This window comes from Mus pahari, chromosome X (genome assembly GCF_900095145.1).
Source record: "Mus pahari chromosome X, PAHARI_EIJ_v1.1, whole genome shotgun sequence".
NCBI classification, from domain to species: domain Eukaryota; kingdom Metazoa; phylum Chordata; class Mammalia; order Rodentia; family Muridae; genus Mus; species Mus pahari.
The window spans coordinates 96,555,937-96,581,697 of NC_034613.1; the positions used below are offsets into that span (position 1 = coordinate 96,555,937).

General features: G+C 37.4%; 1 protein-coding gene across 2 annotated transcripts in view; it reads right to left on the minus strand.

Moving 5' to 3' along the window:
• Hdx (highly divergent homeobox) overlaps positions 1–25,761 on the minus strand; it is a 115,133-nt gene that overhangs the window by 20,031 nt on the left and 69,341 nt on the right. For both annotated transcript variants that reach the window (XM_021188213.2, XM_021188212.2), the window contains 2 exons: positions 24,841–24,987; positions 4,278–4,485 (listed from right to left, as the gene is read on the minus strand). In XM_021188213.2, the coding sequence (XP_021043872.1) occupies positions 4,278–4,485; positions 24,841–24,987 (355 nt within the window). The remainder of the gene's footprint in view (positions 1–4,277; positions 4,486–24,840; positions 24,988–25,761) is intronic.

The window sequence follows — 25,761 nt, forward strand, 5'->3', positions numbered from 1 at the left end:
TACCATGCCTATTTGCACTCCCTCCCAGGAAAACAGATAAGAAAATGGGGGGACAGGATGGTCAAGTGCAAGGAGATTCAGAAGGTCTGTGTCAGGGACCTACATGCTTGTTCAGAAACAAAGGATTGATTACATATGAAACTTTTAAAGAATCATGCTTACTTTTGTTAGCTGGCAAAGCCCGTGTCCTTTTGCAATTTGAAGAATAATATTTTTCCTTGCAAAGACACTGAAAGAAAACTGTATGTTGTTTTTGTGTGTTTGTTTTAACATATGGATGCACTAATTTAAAGATATTTCCCCTTTGAAAGAGGTAAAACACTCCAATCTTTTTAAATGAACAATTGTGTTTAAGGGCTCTGAATTGTAGTTCTTAGGTTGAAAATATCTCTACATCTCTTAGGGGAAATTGATGGAAATCTCAATGTAAACATAATCAAGCTACATTTTTTTTATTTTTAGATCTGAAAGAGAATAGGTCAGTGTATTTATGAGGTAGGTTTTAGTCTCTGCCAGATGATATGATTACTTCTTACAAACGGGCCACATAGTCAACACAGTCAGATTAGTATTCTCCATCAGTGAAATGAAGAAGCTGTACAGACCTAGTAGGAAACAGCACCAAAAGGCTCCTTCCAGTCCTTGAAAATGCTTTTCTGCAGCAATTTCTGAGGAGAATGAAAAGGTAACTGTGTGCTTGTGAAAAACTAGCCACCGGGAGAAATTCTAGGCAACTGCTTACTTCTCATCATGTGTTTTCTGATTCATACATTAAATTCTCTCTCTCCCTTTTCTCATTAGGTCTTGATTACTCTGCCAGCTATCTAGACAACACACTATTATATGACAAAGGACCCTAGTACAGGAGCAGCAGTTTATTAAATGGGGACCATTAATGCAGACTTTAAAATTAACATTCGCTGTTTCCCCATTAAGTGCTTATTTTCTAAAATTCTGTTTCAGGAGGGGAAACGGCAGTTGGGAATGGAACTCTGCACTCAGGGGCCTATGTATTTTGCTTCATAAGAGTAGTTTGTCACAGCAATCCTACCCTTTCAGAGAAACATACAGACCCTTCTTCCCTACCCACTTCAAATAGCTGTAGGGCATTAGGCTCTAAAGACCCCATCATAAAATTATTGGGAATAACCCAAGGATCTCTAGCGCTATTATTTTGGAAAGACTAACAGAAGATAAACATATATTTTCTGGACCAACTATATAAGAATAAATGACCTTAGAAATCATGAAACACCTTTTTTCTTGATGATTTTTAAGCCTGCATCAGTTTTCCTACACCCTAAGCTCTTTTTATAATTTTCAACCATAGGTGAGAGAGAGGGAGGAGGAAGAGAGGCAGGAGGAGGGATAAAGGAGAAGAAAGATAGAGAGAAAGAGGGAATATTCACATTTGATAATCTTTCAAACACCTGGATTTAAAATTCATTGCCCTCTCACAGTGACAGCTTTTCTATCCCTGTCATTATTCCACCCATTACAATTTGCCTGCCTGCCCCCTGGGCATGCAATTAATTGCTTTTGCAAAGAACCTCTTAAAGACTGATTCAATGGCCTCTCCTTTCTACTCAATTTCTATGAGATCATTGAGATAATGACCCCTCTTATTTCTGAAATCTTTTTCTTTCCTTGGATTTAGTAATGGCACACTATCCTGTTCTGTTGTTCATGAATATACTTTCAGTAGCTAATTTTTTTCCTGGGGCCCCAGAATGTAAATATTTCTCAACACACAGCCCTCCTCCATTGTCTTGTCTTGTTTTGTTTTTTGATTTTAATTTTCTCAATTAAAACGCTCCTCCTGCGGGTAGGTGCTAATGGGCCTCAGTCTGGCGGGTTACCATGCTTCATCTTCTGATTTCAGATCTCTTTCTGAGCTCCAGACCAATATTATTCAACAGTTCTCTATGTCCTGCTATTATCTACAATTCAGAACTGCAAAGTGAATTAATCTTCCCAATGATAGTCTATCTATTTAATGTGCTGGCAATAAAAATTTTGAAAAAATGTAAGGAGGAAATTGTGAAAAGATACAGAGCTAAATGTTACAGTTTGTCTAGAGCTAAAAAGTAAAACTTTACCAGATATTAAGGGATTTTATAGTCACAGTTAAAAAGAAATTAATGTAATACAATATATATGCATATAGATATGCATGCAAATACATATTATACTTTTAAAAGCTACACTGCAACTAACTAAAGAATGAATTATGCAATAAATAAGTGTGTGCCAATTGCTTATTTGGAAAAGTAAAATTAGGTATTCTCATACATCTTAAGGCAAAGTAAATTCCCAGTGAAATTATTATACAATTGCCAAACTATTACCATAAGGATATCAAATATATGAGCTTCCACATCCATAGGGCAAGAAGAGACTATAATTAGGACTACAAAGTCAGAAGCCACAAAAGAAAATACTGCTATGTATGACAATGTAAAAATTATATACAAAAAGAATCTACCACCAAAAATCTTAAACAGGAGGTGGTGACAGGAGGACTAGGAGTAATGAGAACTTCTAATTCAAAAGTCATCACTTCAATAAAACATCTTGTGTCCTTATATAATGTCACTTTAATAAACCTATTCTAATCAATATATTGCTTATTTCCCTAATCAAAAAAATAGGAGTTATTCACCCCACTTTTCAACCTAAGGTGATAGTGTTTCCTACTTGATCCAGAATCCTCTCTACAATGGAGCTTTTGGTGTATCCTAAGTAATTGGCTAACATTCTAGAGCTCAATGAAAGACTCATTAATAGCACAAAAGTTAGGGCTACTGCCAAATTGATTATTACCCTAATTACTAAAAATGATTTTGTATAACCAGTAGTCATCCTAACATTTTTTCATCACACAAATAATGCCATCTTTGAAGATGACTAGTATAACAATGCAACAATCTGAGGTACTTGGGTGTAATGGGGGAATCAGGCATTTAAGACCAATCTTTGAAGTACAGTGAGTTCAAGGCCAGTTGTCTTAAAGTGTGTGTGTGTGTGTGTGTGTGTGTGTGTGTGTGTATCAAAAGTTAAGAGGTATAAATTAAACAAGGGGTTGGAGAGATGGCTCAGTGAGTAAAGCACTTGCTACATAAGCAAGCATAAAGACCAAAGTGAGTATGGTCATCCACCAGTAATTCCAGCTCAGTGTATGAGATGGAGACAGAATTCCCAGAACAGGATGGCTAGTACTGGAAAAGAGACCTCTGGGTTCTTGGGTGCTTACACACACTCAAACACACCTGCATATCATACACATATACATGTGTGAAATAGATAAATAAACCAGAAACTAATTGCCAGTATTCTGAACCGATAGCAGCGAAAAATAGAAGGAGACAAGTGTGCAAATGAGTGGTTTGAAATTCCTCGAGCACAAATCCAAAAGGACTATAAATTTTATTATCAGATTCACGGAAAATACATAGAAAAACACTTACATAGTTAGAAGCAGATTAGTGTGCCTGAAGCTGAGGACACAAGGGACACTAACTAAACATGGTAAATTTCCTGGGGTGGTAAAAATTATCTAAAATTAAACTTTAGTTGTATAGATCCAGAAGCTTTACTAAATATAACTGGATTGTATATTTACAGAGAGTATTTTATTATATGTACAGTAAATATTAATAAACATTTTAATAAAATGACATTAGGAGTATTTATTTCTATGCTTGAAGTCAAATACAATATTCTTCTTGGGTAAATGGTATTAATCTATGCTATGGGGTACAGTCTCACTCAGTGATACATTGAGAGGTATTGTAAAGATGAGACAGTTTAACTTCATTTAACAGGTGAAGAAAAGAGTCTAATGAGCTGAGTTAAATGCTTTGTCTGAAACTGTACAATTTGCTAGTAGAAAAGCTTTGAGTGGCACCTAGTATTTCAGATCACAAGCCTATTTTCATTATAGTGTGCCATATTCTCTTTTGTTCAAGTATTTGTAAGCTCACACCTAACTGACTAAGCATGCCAAATATAATAATTTACCTGCTTCTTGTATAAGGACTATTGTAATAACTAACATTTTTTAAAGTAGGCCATCACTATTGTGATAGATGAATGTTCTTTGTGATGACTTGATATAGAAGACTTTTTACATAGAAGCATTAAAAAATAAATCTGTTTCTTTTCAAATGCTTGGTCATATGTTTTGAACACTCTAGACTTAAAGTGCAGTACACTGAAAAGCAAGTAAAAATACATCAAATTTCCAAAGGCTGTTATTCGGAGGTGCACTAAAGTACCTTGAGAGCTTGCTTCGGACAAACAGATGGACACTTCATCATTTCTGTCATTATCCTCTCCTACTTCAGGCCCAGCTTCCTCTCCTGGTGTGAGTGCAGACAAAGAACCAGACTCAGGCTGCTCAGAGAAATCAGCAGGGCCTCCTCTTGGAGGTGGAACTTCAATTCCCATTAAACGGTATTTTCTTCTTCGATTCCCAATCCAAGTCTTTGTAAGAGAAATATAAGCAATTTTAGAAAATCTGGGTATCAGAATAAGAAACAAATGAGGCATAAAATATGATTAGAAAAAATATAACAAGAAAAAATTCATTAATTTTTTTTTAGCAGAAGAGTTTTTTATTTAGATATTTAGACTTTCAAACGATATGCAGGCTATTGAAGATTGATTTTGTTCCTGTTTTTCTTGTTGTTGTTTGTTTCCAAGGAAAACAATTCACCAAATCTTTAAATAGGAAAATTTATTGGTCTTTTTTCAATGATATAAGGCCTAAATTTTGTTCTTCATAGCTAAAACTATGCCCTCTCTGTGTGTGGCTGGCTTCAAAATACTTGTTTCTAATAGTCTAAATTTTTGTTTTTATTACATTTAGAACCAATTGAAGTTTTTTTTTTTAGTCAATATTTGGGATTAAACCTAGAGAGCCAAACATGTTACTACTGAGCTAGATCCTTAGACTTGACTTTTGTTGGTTTTGTTGTTTTTGAAACAGTGTCTCAATTTGTTACCCAGTCTGGCCAGGAACTCACAATGTAACCTGTGCTCCCCTTAAACTAAAACCAGGCCTCCTACCTTAGACCTTGTATTGCTAGGTTTATAGGTGTGAGAAACCATGACCAACTCTAAATTTTTTATCTTAAAATAACTGGAAATTCATAGAAAATTTCAAAATTCAGAACAAGTTTTATCTATTATTAATTTTGTTTCTTATGCCTTACAGAATTAGAATACACTATTCAAAACAGTAGACTAGGCATAGTGGTGCATGCCTATAATTCTGGCAATTGGGAGGCTGAGGTATAAAGATTGCTGTGAATTTGATGCTAACTTGGGATACACAAGGAGTAAAAGGCCAACTAGGGCTAATTAGTTATATATATATATATATATATATATATATATATATATATATATATATATATATGTATATATATATATGAAAAAAATTGGATATATGCCTTGCCCAGCTTTTGGCTATTTCATATAAAGTTTCTATAAAAAGCCCTATGTAATCTTTTTGTGTTAATGTATGTTTTTATTTTATATTCTTAACAATCTATATGAGATTATATATATTTTCTATAAAACTTAGGTTACCATCATGCTAAACAAGTAGTCCATCAGTGAAATTCATGGAGTTCTTTTTCATTTTCTTGATGACTAGAAGTCTTAAACACTATTCCACATATTTATTTGCTACTCGTATAGCCTCTTTAGTGAAATGTCTCTTTTCTAATTGATATATTTAACTGAATATCCAAGATAGTGTTTTTAGAGTTCCTTAAATACTCTGTGTATTAATTTTTTTGACAGATATATGGTGGACAAATATTTCATCTCAGTGTATAACCTAAATTTCTATTCTGGGTTTTTTGCAGCACAAATATAAAACATCTTTAATTTTTTAAAAAACATTTCCCCTCAAATTGCTGGTGAGAGGTATGTCCAAAAATGCAAACTATTGGCATTGCTCTTGGTTGCCTACCAGAGCTTGATGGTAAGACCTATTGCTGATCACAGAACTTGGGGAAATCTAGGAAGCTTCCTCCTGGCTGGCTAGCTTTCATGGTACCAGAAGGTGTTATGTTGGTTGCTGAGAGCAAAAAGTCATAAACAGTCGTACCCAGCTGTGAATGCTGTGAGCTACAATAATGGTCAGCGTGGCTAAATACTCTCTTATCACTGAAATAGTGGCAAAGATAATATAGGAATAATCAACCACTTTCTGATTAGACTTAAGGTCTGCTCCATGGTAAGAAATGTATGCCTAGTTCTATAAATCTGATTAAAAACCCATGGATGGGGAGCTCATAGGTCATACTATTATTATTTTGTTTAATGGGCATAGCATCAAACTGTTCCCTAAATTTGTATATTTCTACCTATAGATTAGTGCAGCTCCCACATTTTATTAGAGAAGTGTCTGGGCAGTGAATGGGAGTTAATACAGAAACTCACAAGTGCAGAGAATAAGGATCTGCTGTTTGAAAAGCAACAAATGAGACATCTATATTACAAACCTCCCTCCAAGGCTCAGAGAACATTTCAGAAGGAGGTGAAGAAATGTAAGAGTTAGAATTTGGGAAGACCAGAGTGAAATAGTGTCTCTGGATACGACATAACTGTTGTACTCATGAACTCATGGCAGACATAGCGAGATGCACACTACCTGCATGAGCTCAAGCCAACCAATATTTCAACATGAAGGGTGGAGTGGCTCATGAACCCTGAGCTGAAGAGCTATTAATAGTTGATGGTTTCTGAGGTAAGAAAAGTGTGTTATTTTTAAGGATGAAGCCATAGGTAGGTTGACAGCTTCCTATTGATGGCTTTACATCCATGGTATATAGCCAAAATGCAGTACAGAAAGGGAGTGCATCAAGATGAGAGAGGAGGTGGAGAGGAACTGGGAGTAGTAGAGGGAGGGGATGTTGTGTTTAGATCATATTGTATGAGAAAAGAATCTATGTAAAAGGGGAGAAAAGATGAGATGAAATTGGGATGGAGTGGATCTAAGAGAAGTTACGGGGGTGTTGGGGATTAAGATGATCAAAATACACCATATGCATGTATGAGATTATCAAATAATTAATAAAAATATACTTTTAAAGGAAAATTTATTAATGGTTTTGATAATGGGTTCATTGAAATGATCAGTGACATTGGCAATTAGACTAGCAAAGCAAAAGAGAGATGGCCTCCACTATTAATATCAGAAATAAACCAGAGTACATCACTGTAGACTTTGTAGACACAAAATAGATAATATGGGAACATATAAACATCTCTGAACACACAATTGGATGACTTGGATAAAATGGAGCAATTCTTTCAAAACTGAAAATTACCGTAGTATAAACAAATTACTTGAACAGAATCTTAACTGTTAAGAAAATTTTACTTCATCATTAAAAACTACCCTGTAAAGAAATCTCCAGGACCCCACAGCCTGTAGATAATTTTATGTTTAATTATAAAAAGTAGAACGTAAAATATTCTAAGAATGAGAGTAAACAAGATATCCGTTCTGGCTACTTGGACTTAACATGGAAGTGATTTTAACTTACATACCAATTAAGGAAAGTATAGGAATGTATACAGAGCAGAGAGGAAGAACTAAAGCTCTAGCTGCCAATTGTAGGATAGAGTTTATACAGAAGATCCCAAGGAATACTCCTACAAATAAGAAGTCAATTCAGCAATATCTGCAAATACTAATCAGCACAAAGAAACCAGTTGCGCTACTATATAGGAAAACTAAATGTACTGACCTGGGTATGGTGGCACATACCTTAATCCCAGCACTCTAGAAGCAGAGGCAGGAAGAGTTCCTGTGAGTTCCAGGACAGCTAGGGTTACATAAGTGAGACCTTATATCAAAAGTGAACATATTAAAGTTATAATTAAAAATATTATATTATTTACTCCCCATACCTTCTTTCTGTGGTGTTGAGGATTAAATCCAGCAAGCTCTTTACCACTGGACTACACGCCTAGTACTAGATTATATTCCATCCCTCAAAAATGTATGCATAAACTTAATAAAATATGTGTAGGAATCATATGCTAGAAACTACTCTGTGTGTGTGTGTGTGTGTGTGTGTGTGTGTGTGTGCATATCTAAATACCAAGACATGTCCCACTGTGCATGTGGCGATCAGAGAACAATTTTGGGTGTCAGTCTGGCTTTCACCTTGCTTGAAACAGTGTGATTATAGACATGTATTATCATATAGCCTTTTCACTAGTTCTGGGTATTCAAACTCAGGTCCTTACATTTGCAAGGCAAATGTTTACTCATTGAACTAAGCTCCCAAGTCATTTTTCTAAGTTATAGTTTTGTAGGGTGTGGATTAATGTATGTACACCCATCCAGGTGTGTTTGAATATCATTTTCAGGTGTTGTTCCTCAGGCACCCTTGGTCTTTTTGTCATTTTGAGAAAGGGTCTCACTATGTAACCTCAATATGTACAGCAGGCTGGCTTCATACTCAGAAAAACAAATGCTTCTGACTCCCAAACTCTAAAGTAAAAAGGTGTATGTCACCACATCCAGCCAGTTTAGACAGGATTGCTCATTAGCCTAGGGCTTAATGGCTAGGCAAGTCTTGTCTGGCTGGACCGATAGCCCTAGGGATTGGCCTGAATCCATTTTAACGGTTCTAGAACTCCAGGTGTGTGTGTGTGTCTCACCATGTCTGGATTTTAAAAACCTTACTTTTCATTACATTTTTTTGTTCTCTGATCATTTCATACCGGTATAAATGAAATATGATTATCGGTACCTCTCAAACCCTCCTTACCCCTCCAATTTCCCTGTAACCCTCCTAATACATCTGTCCTCCCAACTTCATGTTTTCTTTGTTATTGTTGTTAACCCACTATATTTAATTTGTTTTGTTTATATGCACATGAATGTGGGTCTATCCACTGGAGTATGTGAAACCTATCATTGGCCATACCCAGTAATTATAATTCTTTTTCTCCCAGTAGCCTTCAACTGTCAATAGCTTATCAGTAACTGATGAAGCTTGGAAACCACCTCCCCCATCTCTGCTGGAATATCGGCTGGCCAACTGTACCTCTCTTAGACATAACCACTTACTTTTTGTTCGTGTGTGTTTGTTTTGTGTTATCTGGAGATGGAACATGGGTTTTCATATTTATATAGTTAGCATTTTACACTGATAGAACTTTCTTCCCAGACCTTTTCTATAAGAATATTAACTAGAAGTTACTCTATACAGTAAAAGCTACACAAATACAAAGCTATCATAGATACTTTCCAATGTAAATAAAAATGTGATTAAGTTTAGTTTTATGTTTGGTTAGGTTTTTCAGAAAAAAATATGTCTGGTAAAACAGAAGAACTATTCAGTTAGTTTAAGAAGGCTAACTGTTGTTTGTACTTGCTGGGTTTGGGAGTAGGGAAGCAAATTCAGGAAATATAGAACTTTGGATGTATTTAGCAGTGTATACTAAACATTAAATTTAAAACAAACATATTGTCTTAGATGAAAAGTAATCCAAGAGAAAATTCTTATAGATGTTGGGTAATAATTTTCTTAAATTGGCTAGCTTTCCCACTAAGGAAAAACACTAGTTTAAAAAGTAGTTTCCATTTCCCTTAATGTTGCCTCATTACAAATAAATTGCTAGACTTCAGAAAATCTAAAGAACTTGACCTTCTCACCAAAGCTCCTTTTATTTTATTTGTTATGTTCTTTCACTATTTCCTATCTGTGAGAACTGCTGCTTATGAAAATGTAATGCACACCCTTTTCTTGTACAATAATCCTAGCCAGAGATCTTGTGTAAATGAAGGCATAGGCAACAGGAGGAAGATACCTTCTCTTTAGGAATCACTGAAGGAAGAAGAAAACGGAAAGAAAAAGAGAAATCAAGTTTCTGCTTATCTTCAACTATTTTGTATTCTTCCTGGAGGTGGTGAATCTCTCATCTATGACAAAGTTAAAATGTGATATGAATATTGGGAAATGTTTGAGAGGTTTTATTTTATTTTTTTGTATTCTAATGTTCAAAATATTTTTAGATGCTCCTCAAAACTAAACAGCAGAACCCAAAGTGGCAAAATGAGCCTACAAAGAATTTCTGGCCAGCCCATATTATATGAAGAGACTGCCTTCAATGTGCTCACCCTGAAAGGCAATGGGGAATAATTCAAAAGAGAAATGCAATGGTAAAAATTTTATTTCATTTTATAGACTAATAGAAAAATGCGGTAATCTTAGAAGTGGCTATGATTTGAATATTAATGTTCTCTAACCCTATTAGTATGATAAGCTTTTAACCTGTAAAGTGACAGTATTAAGAGGTAGAGCCCTTTTGATATAATTAGGTCATGAAGGTGCTGTTTAAAAGGTAAAACAAGTGGATGTCATATTTTCCAACATGAAAAAAATAGTTAGCTATCTAGAATGGGCCCTAGTCATACATTACATATGCTAGCCTTATGTCTATACCTTAGTCTTGGATTTTGTAGTCCTCAAAACTATGAGAGGTTTTTTTTTTTTTCACTTGCTTACAACAACCCATTTAATGTTATTTTGCTCTAGCAACTTGTGATGGCCACTTGACTGAGTGAAGGGATACCCAGAGCCAATAAACAGGATTTTTCGGTTTAAGAGGGCCCTCTGGAAGGCAATAACATTAGAGTAGCTCAACTGAGGAAAAAGATAAACCTAGCCCATTGAATATTTTAAATTCCCATTTAGTCGTTTCATGAACATTTTAAAAACATCAAATATACCACTCTTTAAGTTTCTCCATTCTGTGTTTTGGAAGAATATGGGATCTTTAATTAATTAACTAGCTGTTATTCCCCAGTATTATTCCTAATAGTGGAAGGGCTACTTATATTTTGTGAGTCTGACACAAACTAGAATCACCTTGGAAAAAGGAGCCTTCATTAAAAAAATTGCCTCCATCAGATTTGCCGGTTGGTAAATCTGTGGAGCATTTTCTTGATTAATGATTGCTGTCATGTTGGAGAGTCCAGCTCACTGTATGCAGTATCAGCCATGGTCAGGTGGTACTAGATGGTGTAAGAAAGCAAACCAAGAAGCATGGGAAATAAGCCAGTAAGCAGTGTTCTTCCAGGGTTTCTGTATCAGTTCCTGCCTCAGCTTCTAAGGATGATGGACTACAACCTGTAAGCCAAATAAGACTTTCCACTCCCAAGTTGCTTTTGGTCAGTATTAAATCACAGCAACAGAAAGCAAACTAGGACAGTGGATCAGTGTCTAAGTATTGTACTCAGTTCTTTGATTCAGATTTTCTTCAACCCAAAGTTCTTTCTGCATTTGAGCTTTTGAATATATGTAAAGATAAATTTTATCTATTTCATATTAAATTTGATTCGTTCAGAAATATCCAGTTTTTCAACAGTTTTTGAGACAGTGTCTCACTATTTAGCCTGGTTGGCCTTAAAATTACTGGGTAGATGTGACTGGCTTCAAAGTTCCAGAAATCCCCCTGCCTCTGCATCATGAGTGCTTGGGTTAAAGGAGTGTGTCACCATGCCTGGCTGTGGTTCAACTGTTTTACATGATCTTTTGGCAAGTTATTCTATTACTTGGCCTCAGATTCCTTGTGTGCAAAATTAGGTTTTCTGGTTTCCAAATACTGTCCTTTTTAAGATGATAAGTATCCTTCCAGGATGGTCATCAATTGATAGAATAGGATTTATGTCTTTTTAACTAGAACACCTATGAATAATTTGAGAAGTATAATGGACATTAAAAATGAAGACTTTTAGACCATAAATTTCTAATAGTATTTCTATTAAGCAATGTGAAAGTACATTTTTAACTTTTAGTACAGATGTATGTTATAATATAGTTCATATTTTCTATATGACACACACACACATACACATATATAGTATACATTTCTGTTAGATATTTGTTCACACCACAAATATTACTGAATACTATACAGCAATCATATATACAGTAGTAGAGATAACATGCATGATATATTGAAGGAACTTGAACTTACAGTATATACTGGTAATACATATACAAACAAATGCAAACTAAATATTTTCACCAGATGTTACAGTGAGAGCCAGCCAGACTATTTAACCACAATAATGTACTGTAGAGAAGACGTTTTCATATTTATCTCAGTCTCTCAGTTTTATAAAGGGAAGAAAAAACATTGTGTAATAGCAGGGCACTGAAGTAAATTTCAGGGTACTTATCAGCTTATTTCCTGTACTTCCTGTTCTTTATTGAAACAGTCTATCACTATGTAGCCCTGGCTAGCCTAGAACTTATTAGATAGAGGACGCTGGTCTAAAAATTATAGGTATCCTGCATCCTCCTCCTGAGTTTTAGTTCTAAGGTGTAAATCAAATACTAGCCTGTAAAATTTATTATTTTAACCTTTTTTGAGTGCCAGGCTTGAAGTCAGTGTGCTCTACATACTAGGCAAGTAAACTAACACTAAAATAAGCCCTCCCCTAAACTGATTCAGAATCACTTGACTTCTTCTTGGCCTGCTGAGGATTTACTCCTAGGCTTTGCAAAGCATCGTGCTGGGCTTTGCTAGCACTTTTCTGGGAAAGTAAGTGCTCTGCCTCAGTGCTCACTGGCTAAATTAGTGTTTAAGACAGATAATAGAAGACAGGCTTGGTAGCTTTCATCTATAATCCCAGCACTTAAGAGGCAAAGGGAAGAGGGTTGCTTTGAGTTCAATCATGTATTGCTCACACTAACATTTGATCATAAATGAGTACATTTGGGCCTGTCCACCATAAACAGCATACAGATGGAAAAGGCAGGCATTATAACAGAATTATCACAAGATAGGGGGCATGTTACTGGGTTTTGAGTACTGTTCCCATGTCTTTGTAAAACTATCGTCTGACTTACTGAAGCTCAGAGACAATAAAGCACCTGCAAGTTCCTTAAGCAAGCTGCAATCTGCATACCGCAAAGAATTCTGGCACACGGTAGGTTCACCATGCACAGTTGTTAAATGAATAAGTTAATAAACAATAGACAGGAATCTAGAAATAATATTTCAAGTTAAAGAAGCATGTGCATTGTAACTATGATACTTAATCAAAATCAAATGAATGGTGTGCCACGTTTTCTTCCAAGGCTTCTTACAAGTATAGTAATCCTCTCATAGCTTTGCTGTTGCTGTTTATAGTTTCAGTGACCAGTAGTCAAATGTAGTCAGTGAATAGAAACATATGTCTTGACTTTCATCACTGATACCACAGTCACATTGCTTTTATCACAGTATAGAATTATAACTGTTTTTGTTTGTTATCGGTCATTGTCATTAATATCTTGGAGTTAATGTAGAAACTAAACTTTATCACAGACATGTATATATAAACTAAAATCAATATACAAAGGGTTTGAGTTTCAGAAATACACTGGAGATCTTGGATAGCTTCTATGAATCAAGTTTGTAACTTAATGGGACAGAACAAGGGAAAAAAATCTCTAAAATGTCAAAATTTTGTCATAAGCAATAGTTGACTAGTCATCTAGACACAGAGCTCACTTTAGTAATCAGCAACATGAATGTCCTTTGTACTTAACAAGATTTCTCCTGAACTCTCAAGAGAGTTATTTTTATGGTAAAAACTCTTGCTCAGAGCAATTTATTATAGAAAAAAGTCCTTTTAAAACCCATCCTCTCTTCAGGGGATAGGTTTTAAAGGGACTTTTTCTATAATATTTGGTAAATTGCACTGAGCCACCAACCAGGCAGCATACACTAGTTGGTCTGAGGACCCTGACACATATACCACAGAGGACTGCCTGGTCTGGACTCAGTAAGAAAAGATGCATCTAACCCTCAGGAGACTTGAGGCCCTAGGGAGTGGGCAGGTCTAGTTGGGTAGGGGTGGGGAACATCCACTTAGAGATGGGGAAGTATGGGATAGGGAGCAGTCAGGGGGGCAGACCAGGAGCAGGGATGACTGGACTGTAAAAAAGGATTAAAAAATAAAAATTAATAAAAACGTTTTCACTAACTTTAAGCAAAAATAAAATATCACTACATCTTTGTCTTACATATTGTGAGTTTCTGTAGGTATAGTAGATTATGCATATAACTGATGTGGGATTTCATATTAATAGCAATAGTTTAAAAAATTCTAAGTACATGCCTAAAACCCACTGAGAGAATCCTAGCCATGAATACTATGGCTATATCACCTTGCATTTGGAAAGTATATATTTTTGAAAATAATCTGTACTTATCTATTTTCTTTTGAAGTACAAAGGGAGGGGTCCCAGGAAGGCCCTGAAGCACAAAGTACTTATTATTATCAATGGCAGGTTAAACAGAACATTTGAAAAAATATTTAAATAGTCTATAGAAAAGTTATAAGATAAATTTGAGGATACCTTATTGAAGGTAAAGAGAAAAACAAGTTAAAAATAAGAATTACAAAGAGACAGTTGTATCCCTGTAAAGGAAGTAAGCAATTCAGATGGCAGTGAGTGAGTCATAACATTCAGTAAATATATCTTCAAGATGATGAAACTAGTCTACTGCCAAATGTGTGGGGATGTATTGAGTAAGTATGCAAAGAAACTAGTATCAAGTACTTAGAAAACTAGGTAAGCAAACATGAAAATATCAGAAATACAACATAAAAAAGATACTGTGCTAGCACACACTAATAGTGCCAGCACTTGGAAGGGTGATGTTTCCACAAATTCAAAGGCAGCCTAAGCTACATGATGAATATCAGACAGCTAGAGATACAGAGGGAGATCATGTCTCAAAAACCAAAGGTGAAAGACTTTGGGCGCGAACTCAGGGGAGAGTCCCAAGGTCCCCATAGGACTCTCCACTACTCAGGCACCCTAGCAGGCCCAGGATGTTAGGACCACAGGTCAGTGAAACACAACATATGTTCCAACACCACCAGGAGTGCCTGGAACCACCAGGAGCAGGGACACGGGAACCCCACCCAAAGAGTGGCTCGGCTTCCTTACAGTTTGCGCTGGTCTATCTTGATTTCGAACTCAGCAGACAGCCCCATGGCCCCCACTTCCAGGTGCTCTAACATGCCCAGGATTTTAGGATCCCAGGATCCCAGGAGCTTGGTCACACCAGGATCTCTGGGTCTTAGAGGAAGGTTAACTGCCAAGAACGCTGACACACCCAGAATCTCAGGATCATAGGATCCCTGAATCATAGGATCACAGAGAAAGCTGGATTCTGAAGAGTCCTGAATCAACCAGGAATACAGGAAGGACAGGCTCCAATAAGATATATCAAGTGCAGGGTGCATTTGAGATAATCAGATGGCAGGAGGCAACCTTAAGAACAGAAGCATCAGAAACCAAGGTTACTTGGCATCATCAGAACCCACCTCTCCCACCCTAGCAAGTCTGGGATACACCCTCACATCAAAAAAGCAAGATATGGATCTAAAGTCACGTCTCATGATGATGATGGAGGACTTTAAGAAGGACATAAATAACTCCCTTAAAGAAATACAGGACAACACACATAAACGGGTACACAAAAATCTCTTTAAAAATTACAGGAAAACACATCCAAACAGGTATAAGAATTGAACAAAACCATCCAGGATCTAAAAATGGAAGCAGAAACAATAAAGAAATCAGAAAGGGTGACAACTCTGGAGATAGAAAACCTAGGAAAGAAGTCAGGAGCCATAGATGCAAGCATAACCAACAGAATACAAGAGATAGAAGAGAGAATCTCAGGTGCAGAAGATACCATAGAAAACATTGACACAACAATCAAAGAAAATGCAAAATGCAAAAAGATCTTAACCCAAAACATCCAGGAAATCCAGAACACAATGAGAAAACCAAACCTAAGTATAATAGGTATAGATGAGAAGGAAGATTTCCAACTAAAGGGCCAGTAAATATCTTCAACAAAATTATAGAAGAAAACTTCCCTAACCTAAAGAAAGAGATGCCCATGAACATTCAAGAAGCCTACAGAACTCCAAATAGTTTGGACCAGAAAAGAAATTTCTCCCATCACATAATAATCAAAATGCCAAATGCACACACACAAAATAAGAATATTAAAAGCAGTAAGGGAAAAAGGTCAAGTAACATATAAAGGCAGACCTATCAGAATTACATCTGACTTCTCCCCAGAAACTATGAAAACTAGAAGATCCTAGACAGATGTCACACAGACCCTAAGAGAGTACAAACGCCAGCCCAGGCCCCAGGTAAACTCTCAATTACCATAGAAACCAAGGTATTCCATGACAAAACCAAATTTACACAATCTTACCACAAATCCAGCCCTTCAAAGGATAATAAAGGGAAAACTCCAACATAAGGAAGGAAACTATGTTCTTGAAAAAGCAAGAAAGTAATCTTTGAGCAAACCTAAAAGAAGATAGCCACATGGAGAGAATCCCACCTCTAACAACAAAAATAACAGGAAGCAACAATGGCTTTTCCTTAATATCTCTTAATATNAANGGACTCAATTCTCCAATAAAAAGACATAGACTAACAGACTGGTTACATAAACAAGACCCAACATTTTGATGAATACAGGAAACCCACCTCAGTGACAAAGACAGACACTACCTCAGAGTAAAAGGCTGGAAAACAATTTTCTAAGCAAATGGTCTGAAGAAACAAGCTGGAGTAGCCATTCTAATATTGAATAAAATAAACTTTCAACCTAAAGTTATCAAAAAAAGGTAAGGAGGGACACTTCATACTCATCAAAGGCAAAATTTACCAAGATGAACTCTCAATTCTGAACATCTATACCCAAATGCAAGGGCATCCACATTCATTAAAGAAACTTTACTAAAGCTCAAAGCACACATAGCACCACACACAATAATAGTGGGAGACTTCAACACCCCACTCTCATCAATGGATAGATCTTGGAATCAGAAACTGAACAGAGGCACAGTGAAACTAACAGAAGTTATGAAACAAATGGATTTAACCTATCTATAGAACATTTTATTCCAAAACAAAAGGATATATCATCTTTTCAGCACCTCATGGTACCTTCTCCAAAATTGACCATATAATAGGTCACAAAATTGATTTTTGACAAAGGAGCTAAAACCATCCAGTGGAAAACAGACAGCATTTTCAACAAATGGTGCTGGCTTAACTGGCGGTTAGCATGTAGAAGAAGGAAAATTGACCCATTCTTATCTCCTTGTACAAAGCTCAAGTCCAAGTGGATCAAGGACCTTCACATAAAACCAGATACACTGAAACTTATAGAAGAGAAAGTGGGGAAGAGCCTTGAACATATGGACACAGGGAAAAATTCCTGAACAGAAATACAATGGCTTGTTATGTAACATCAAGAATGGACAAATGGGACCTCATAAATTGTAAAGTTTTTGTAAGACAAAGAACACTGTCAAAAACACAAAGAAAGGCAACCAACTGATTAAGAAAGATCTTCACCAATTCTACATCCAATAGAGGGCTAATATATAATATATACAAAGAACTCAAGAAGTTAGACTCCAGAGAAACAAATNANCCTATTAAAAATGGGGTACAGAGCTAAACAAAGAATTCTCAACTAAAGAATACCAAATGGCCAAGAAACACTGAAAAAAATGTTCAACATCCTCTGTTGTCAGGGAAATTCAAATCAAAACAACCCTGAGATTCTACCACACACCAGTCAGAATTGCTAAGATCAAAAACTCAGGTGACTGCAGCTGCTGGTGAGGTTGTGGAGAAATAGGAACACTCCTCCATTGCTGGTGGGATTGCAAGCTGGTACAACCACTCAGGAAATCAGTTTGGCGGTTCCTCAGAAAATTGGACATAGTACTACTTGAGGACCCAGCAATACTACTCCTGGGCATATACCCAGAAGATGCTCTAACATGTAATAAGGACACATGCTCCACTATGTTCATAGCAGCCTTATTTATAATAGCCAGAAGCTGGAAAGAACCCAGATGTCCCTCAACAGAGGAATGGATACAGAAACTGTGGTACATTTACACAATGGAGTACTACTCAGCTATTAAAAACAATGAATTCATGAAAATCTTATGCAAATGTATGGAACTAGAAAATATCATCCTGAGTGAGATAACCCAATCACAAAAGAACACACATGGCATGCACTCACTAAGTAGATATTAGCCAAAATGAGGCTTGGAATACCCAAGATACAATTCACAAACTACATGAAACTCAAGAAGAAGGAAGACCATACTGTGGATACTTCTATCCATCTTAAAAGCGGGGAACAAAACACTCAGAGATGTAGTTACAGAGACAAAGTGTGGAGTAGAGACTGAAGGAATGACCATCTAGAGACTAACTCACCTGGGGATCCATCCCATTTACAATCACCAAACCCAGATACTGTTGTGGATGCCAATAAGAGCTTGCTAATAGGAACCTGATATAGCTCTCTCCTGAGAGGCTCTGTCAGTGCCTCACAGATACAGAGGTGGATACTCACAGTCATCCATTAGACTGAGCATAGGATCCCCAATGAAGGAGCTGGAGAAAGGACCCAAGGAGCTGAAGGGGTTTGCTGCCACATAGGAGGAACAATAATATGAATTAGCAAGTACCCCCAGAACTCCCAGTGACTAAACCACCAACCTAAGAGCACACATGGTGGGACTCATTGCTCCAGCTGCATATGCAGCAGAGGATGGTCTAGTTGGTCATCAAAGGGAGGAGTATCCCTTTGTCCTATGAAGGCTCTATGCCCCAGTATGGGGTAATGCCGGGGCCAAGAAAGGGGTGCGGGGGTGGAAGGGGTTGGTGAGCAAGGGGAGGGAGGAGGGGATGGGGGAGGGTGTTTTTCAAAGGGGAAACCAGGAAAGGGTATAACATTTGAAATATAAATAAAGAAAATTTCCAATTAAAAAAAAAGAAAAAAAAGCGAAAACTACATAAATTATAAGTTCCAAAGGAATAAACTATATAATACATAATGAAAATCAATATTGCACCACATAACTCACAGGTATCAAGTATTTACATTATAATCATATTTGTATTTTATAAGTTTGGGGATTCTAGCAGGGCAATGCCACTATTTTCTAGCTTTCACAAAAGAATGGTCTATCTCTGTTGAGAATGGCTGGTGTCTTTAACCAAGCCTCTGTTTCAAGAGGAATACATTCAAAGTTGTAAGGCAGGAAAGAAACCTGCATAGCTGACCAAGTTGGCTGAAATCACCTTTGGTTTCTCAGGTCAGATCACCCCAACCACTCAATATTAATATTGAATATTACACTAACGAATACTAAGAGAGGACAAGAGGGAAGAAAACTGAAGAGAAGTGAAAGAAATGATTAATGAAACAATGTCAGAAGATTTTTAAGGCCCTGAAACATACAGCAAAAAATGTAATAGACACTGGTTAGCATGGAAAAAATGAAGTAGCAAAACAAACAGGTTTGTGAGGTTTAGCTAGATATGCCTTATATTTGTTCTTCTTTTTTCAAAAGTAATAGCAGGTTTAGCTGAACACAAGATTGACATAGTAAAACTCTATTTGTAGGTTCCCTTGCACTGAGATTATGACCATGTGACTAAACTTTAGCCAATTTGATGGAAGTGAAAGTGTTTAATGATAGTTTCTCCAGTTTTTTTTGAAAGATAATTGGTATATACCCTTGATATTTTCTCTTCTCTCTTTTGTACATCATGGAGTTATATATATGCCACCATAATGGATCTTGAAGAGGCCTTGAACCACATTAGTGGCAGAAAAATCACTAAGGCTACCCTAGGAGTTTTGCACTAGCTGTAGACAGTGTATCAGCTGGACAGAACTGTAGAGGTTTGTCTAAACCGTTGTTATTTTGAATCTTTCTGTAACTCACAGCTAATTCTAATAAATGTAGGACATCATTCACACATGGCAGTAAATACCAAAGAGACTATCTAATTGAGTAAAAAATTGTTTGGCTCTAGCTTCTGAAAAAGGTAGGAGGGGAGGAGTAGGGAGAGTTTTTCTAACAAATTCTACAGAACTTGTTAGCCTGGTCCTCGGTTGAGCTAAGGTTAGAAGCCCCAGAGACCCTGCTCCCAGGCACCAGGCCCTTGTCACTGTCCACTGCCCCACAACAATTGGCCTGACAATGCTCCCCACAGGAACCATTGCTTAATAAAAACTCTAGTAGCAGCACAAAAGCTTCCTTTTGAATGGTTGATGAGAGTAGTTCTCATAGCTGCCAAAACAATATAGATTTTTTTAAAGTAGCCTCTTGGGGTGAATCCCTGTTGCTAAAGACATCAAACACTTAGGGCAGGCACAGCCTCAGGTGGTTCGAACTGGATCTGACCTTAAAGCCTCTAGTTTCCATTATTTTAGAGCATCCTATACAAATTTCCAAGGGAGAGAAGTGGATAACAGTCCCTATCCACCTGCATCATCTGTGAATCATAATAAGTATCATAATAGCAAGGTACAATAAGAGGCCTTCCCATGTCAGTGGCAGCCAAGAGTTGTCTAATTAGACTTAAGACCCATTCAACAGGAAGGAAATCATACCCGGTACTGGATACCTAGCAAGTTTCCAAGGGCTAGTGAAGTCATGGACCTTAGAAAAGAATCGATTTCTGCCACTGTGCTAGACCAGCATAATTCTTTACTACATTCTAAAACTTATCCTTTTGCCCAGAGATAAGTGTGGCTACCAAAGAAGCCCTTCCTTACAGCAAGTGGAGACCATTGCTGAAAACCATATCTGGACACAATGCAGAGATCAACAAACTGTGGGGAACTCAGCCCCAGAAGATACATCTGCATCACAATTCCTCTGTCTGCCTCAAGGAATATCAAGGAAGATAGGGCGGGAACACTGTAAGAGCCAGAAACAATCTAGCTATGAAACAGCTATATAAACGAGACTGGAACAATGATAAAATCAATGGGAATATCATCATGGAATGGAAAGAATTTTGTGGGATCCCAACCAGTAACCAATGACTCTGGGGAGAAGGAAAATTAGCCTATCCTAAGAATTGCCACCCACCTTGTTGGTTGTCTAATGCAGAATGATCAGCCCTGAAATCATATACAAACAACAATGGACTCAGCAAGCTGTATTTATATTTGTATAGGTTTGAGGAAAAATTAGTAGCAAGTACCAAAAACAAAAGTATCCCCACCCCGTGTGTATGTGTGTATGTCTGTGTAACAATGACAAAGAAAAAGAGGCTACTCACTTGGAGAGTACATGGAAGAATAACTGGGAAGGGATGAATGGAAGAAAGCGAAGGGGTAAAGTGATGTTATTCTATTTCAATGAAATTATTTAGTTGTTTTAGTGTGTGTGTGTGTGTGTGTGTGTGTTGATGCTCAGGTACATACATGCCACAGTGTGCATGTGAAAAACAGAGAACTTCCAGGTGCTAATTTGTTTTCTTCTTCTACCATGGAAAATGAGGCTCAAAACTAGGTTATGGCTTGCAAAGCAAGCAAGCACCTTACTCAAGGAAGTAGGTTTGATTCTTACAAATAAAATTCAAAATGATAAAAACACAAGCTCCATATTTCCCTATTCAACTTTGCTTAGGCTTTCCACGTTACAATCCCACATTAAACCAGAGAAGAGAGAACAGAAATTGGCAGTTGGGGGAGGGGGGAGCAAATCTCTCTAAGATTTGCCAAAGACCCTGGACAGGGGATGCTCCATGGAATCTGTAAACTTGACTCTAGCTAGGACTTCTAGCAGTGGGGAATATGGAACCTGAAGTGGCCACCTCCTGAGTAGCCAGGCAGGACTCCCAGTGGAGGAATAAGGACATTAACCCACCTACAAAACATTTGACCCAAAATGTATCTTTCCTATAAGATATGCAGGGACAAAAATGGAGTAGAAACTGAGGGAATGGTCAACCAACGACTGGCCCAACTTGAGACCCACCCTATGGGCAAGAACCAATTCCTGACACTATTAATGGTACTCTGTTATGTTTGCAGACAGGAGCCTAGCATAACTGTTTTCTGAGAGGCTCCACCCAGGAGCCAATGGAAAGAGTTGCAGAGAGTCACAGCCAAACATTAGATGGAGCGTTGGGAGTCTTATGAAAGAGTTGAGGTGGAAGGATTGAGACTCCACAGGAAGGCCAACAGGGTCAACTAACCTGGACCCTTGAGGGCTCGCAGAGACTGAACCACCAACTAAAGAGCAAGCATGGGCTGGACCTAGCGTCCCCTGCCCCACACATATGTAGCAGAAGTACAGCGTAGTTTTCATGTTGGTCCTCCAACAACTGGAGCAGGGGCTGTCCCTGACTCTGATATCTTCCTGTGGATCATCCTGTTCCCCTAACTGGGCTGCCTTGTCTGTCCTTAGTGAGAGAGGAAATGCCCAATTCTGTAGAGACTTGATGTATGCTAGGGTTTGTTGGTACCCAGGAGGGCCTCCCATTCTCAGAGGAGAAAGGGATGGGGTGGGAGAGGGGCTGTGTGTATTGGGGAAAGTGGGAGGGGGCTTCAATCAGGATATAAAGGGAATAAATAAATTAATGAACAAATAAAATAATAAGAAATAATGTTAAAAAGAGTTTCCAGTCATTTTTTGTATCATTTCTCTTGCTATATACTTGAAACTCCTTTAGAACAGGATGTGTCTGATACATTTCTTTCTTATTGAAAGCATACACTCTTGCACAGCAGCATACTTGGCAAACACAGGATGAAAATTGGTTTTACATCTGGATCACAACAAGAAGGAAAGCACTGGCTAGGACAGTAAGTGTTTTTAGAGTAGGATTTGAAAAACCTTTGCCCTTCGTCTTCTCTTTATGTGTTTGAAAAAAAATGTTATTTCATCTGGAAGAGTTTTATAGTTTGCTACTTGTTCTTTATTAGTACCTCCCTCTTGGTCTTTTGAGATGATCCTCAAGTATGGATGAAACCACGCAATAACTTTGCACAATGCCCAATGCTATCATTTCTTCCTCTGAGTTGAATGAGACTTTGGAAACCCAATGGTAGAAATCTTTATACCAAAGAAACTAGCAAATGGTTAAGTTAAGGGGGGGGGGCATTTGTCTCTTAAAGAAACATTATTAAATATTTACAATGCCCCAATTATCTCAACCTCCTATAAATGTCTTTCAAGTGGAATATAAACTGATTGTCCCTATAATTGATCAATACAATTATTTTTATTTATTGTTTATTAAGGGTACATGAGATACTTCAGAGAAATGTTTATATATACCTTTTACAATTAAAAATGTTTTGCTTTTTTTAATCATTCAGTTGTGTTATTTACACACTAGATATAATTTACTTATCTGATACATAATTTTTAAAAACATGTTTCCCATTGGTAAGGGGAACACTCCTCCAAGCTGACGGGAGTGCAAACTACTCTGTCAATCAATTTGGCGGTTTCTGAGAAAATAGGAAATAGTTCCACCTCAAGATCCAGCTATATCACTCCTGGGCATATACCCAAAAGATGCTCTACCATTCCACAAAGACACTTGCCCAGTTATGTTCATTGCAGCCTTATTTATTATAGCCAGAAACTGGAAACAACCCATATGTCTCTAACTGAAGAATGGATAAAGAAAATATGATTTATTTATACAATGGAATACTATCAGCTATTAGAAACAAAGACTCCATGAAATTTGCAAGCAAATGGATAGACTAGAAAATATCATCCTGAATAAATACTGATTGATTAAGTGGAATATTAGCATTAAAGTGCAGGATAACCACACTGCAATTCACAGACCCAAAGAAGCCAAATAACAAACCAAAGGAAGATGCTTGAATCTTTCTCAGAGGAGGAAAGAAAATAGAAATCGGAGGTGGATGGATGGAGGGAACTCAGGGGGAGAGGAGATGAGGAGGGAAACAGGATGGGTGGATCAGATATAGGGAAAGCAGTGGAGAGAGACTAGAAATTGGTAATGGACAGGGGTGGAGGGGGATGTCTATGAGGTGACACTAGCTGAGACTCCTAGCAGTCAGAGATATGGATCCTGAAGTGGCCACCCTCTGTAGCCAGGCAGAACTCCCAGTAGAGATATAAGGACACCTTCCTACCCACAAAACCTTAGACCCAAAATGTGTTCTGCCTACAAGATATGCAGAGACAGAGATGGAGCAGAGCCTGAGGGAATGGAAAACCAATGACTGGCACAAATTGAGACCTACCTCATGGACAAGAACCAATTTATGACACTATGATACTCTGTTATGCTTATAGAGAGAATCCTAGCATAACTGTCCTCTGAGAGGCTCCACCCAGCAGCTGATGGGAACAGAAACTCACACCCAAACATTAGATACTCAGTTTTGTAGAAATGTTGGAGGAACGACTGGGGGAACTGAAGAGGATAGAAACTCCATAAAAAGTCCAGCAGAGTCAACTAACCTCTACCTTAGGGAGCTCCTAGAACTAAACACCAACTAAAGACTATACATGGGCTGAACCTGGCACATATGCAGCAGATGTGCAGCTTGGTCCCCTTGTCTGGCCTCAGTGGGAGAGGATGTGTCTAGTCCTGTAGTGACTGGATGTGTCAGGGTGGGGTAATAATGGGGAGGGGCTCTTCCTTCTCAGAGGAGGAGAGGGGAGAATAGGTGGAGGAGAGGGGGTAATGAGTAGAGGGGCTGTGCGGGGGGACTGGGAGGAGGAGGGGGTGATATTATGATGTAAAGTGAATGAATAAATGAATGGATGGATAAATAAATAAATAGAAAATCTAAAAGAAAAAAATTTCTCCCACTATGCAGGTCTTTTCATGTCATTAATGATATTGTTTGCTGTACCCCATGCTGCTAGTTTCAATCTCTCATTTTTGTTGTTCATTAACTAAAGCATGAAAATTACTGAACATGTCTTACCCGAACTATTTCACAGTCGACATTTAATTCAGTTGCAACAGCTTCGATCTTCTCTCTACATACAGAGCCCAGGCTGGTCATACCATTGTCCCAGTACTTCTTAAGAGTAGCCAAGTCTCGGTCACTGAATTGAGTGCGGTCCTGTAGCTAGAAAATATATTTACATTTTAATACAAGAAGGTAAACAGGGTAGGATGTAGCAAGCTAAGTTTAATATATAACATTGTGACAATGATCCAGAGATATTCTAAGAGACACTTGTGCCTCTTCTTTCAGCTATCAGACTAAATTTTTTTTTTAAACTTGCAAAAATTAGCATGTTTAAAGGGAACACAGGTGTCAGGAGTTCAAACTGACCTCCTAAGCAAAGGTACAAAATGCTGATATTCTGCACCTCTCAAGGCAATAACAGACTTATAACACAGAATTCTTATCAAGCCCAGAATGGGTTATATAGAGTCTTATATTCAACAATATTATTTTCTCTTTCAAAGTAGTGGGTCTTTAAGATCTCATATTTCTCTATCTGGATATAAATTAAACAAACAAAACAACAACAAAAAACACTTTCTCAGAGAAAACTTAGGACCCAGGTCTCCTTGTTCCCAAAATAGGACCATTGGTCTATCTCACAGTTAAACTGTGTATGCTCTAGCCTTGCCTCCTGGCTTTCTATAAATAATGAGATGCCTACATGCATGGTGGAGAGGAAATTAGATGCTCCCCACACTTTGGCCAGAACGTAAATAAATCCATTCGCTTTGACTAATTTCTGTTTCTTAGATTGTCTAAAATCCAGGCAATCTGAGACTCTGAGGTTATGAACCCAAGTGTCCAGCAAATATAACAGATAAATTTTACAAGTTTTGCCATATTTCTTCATTATTAAAATATACATTTTCATTGTTTTAAATTTCCATA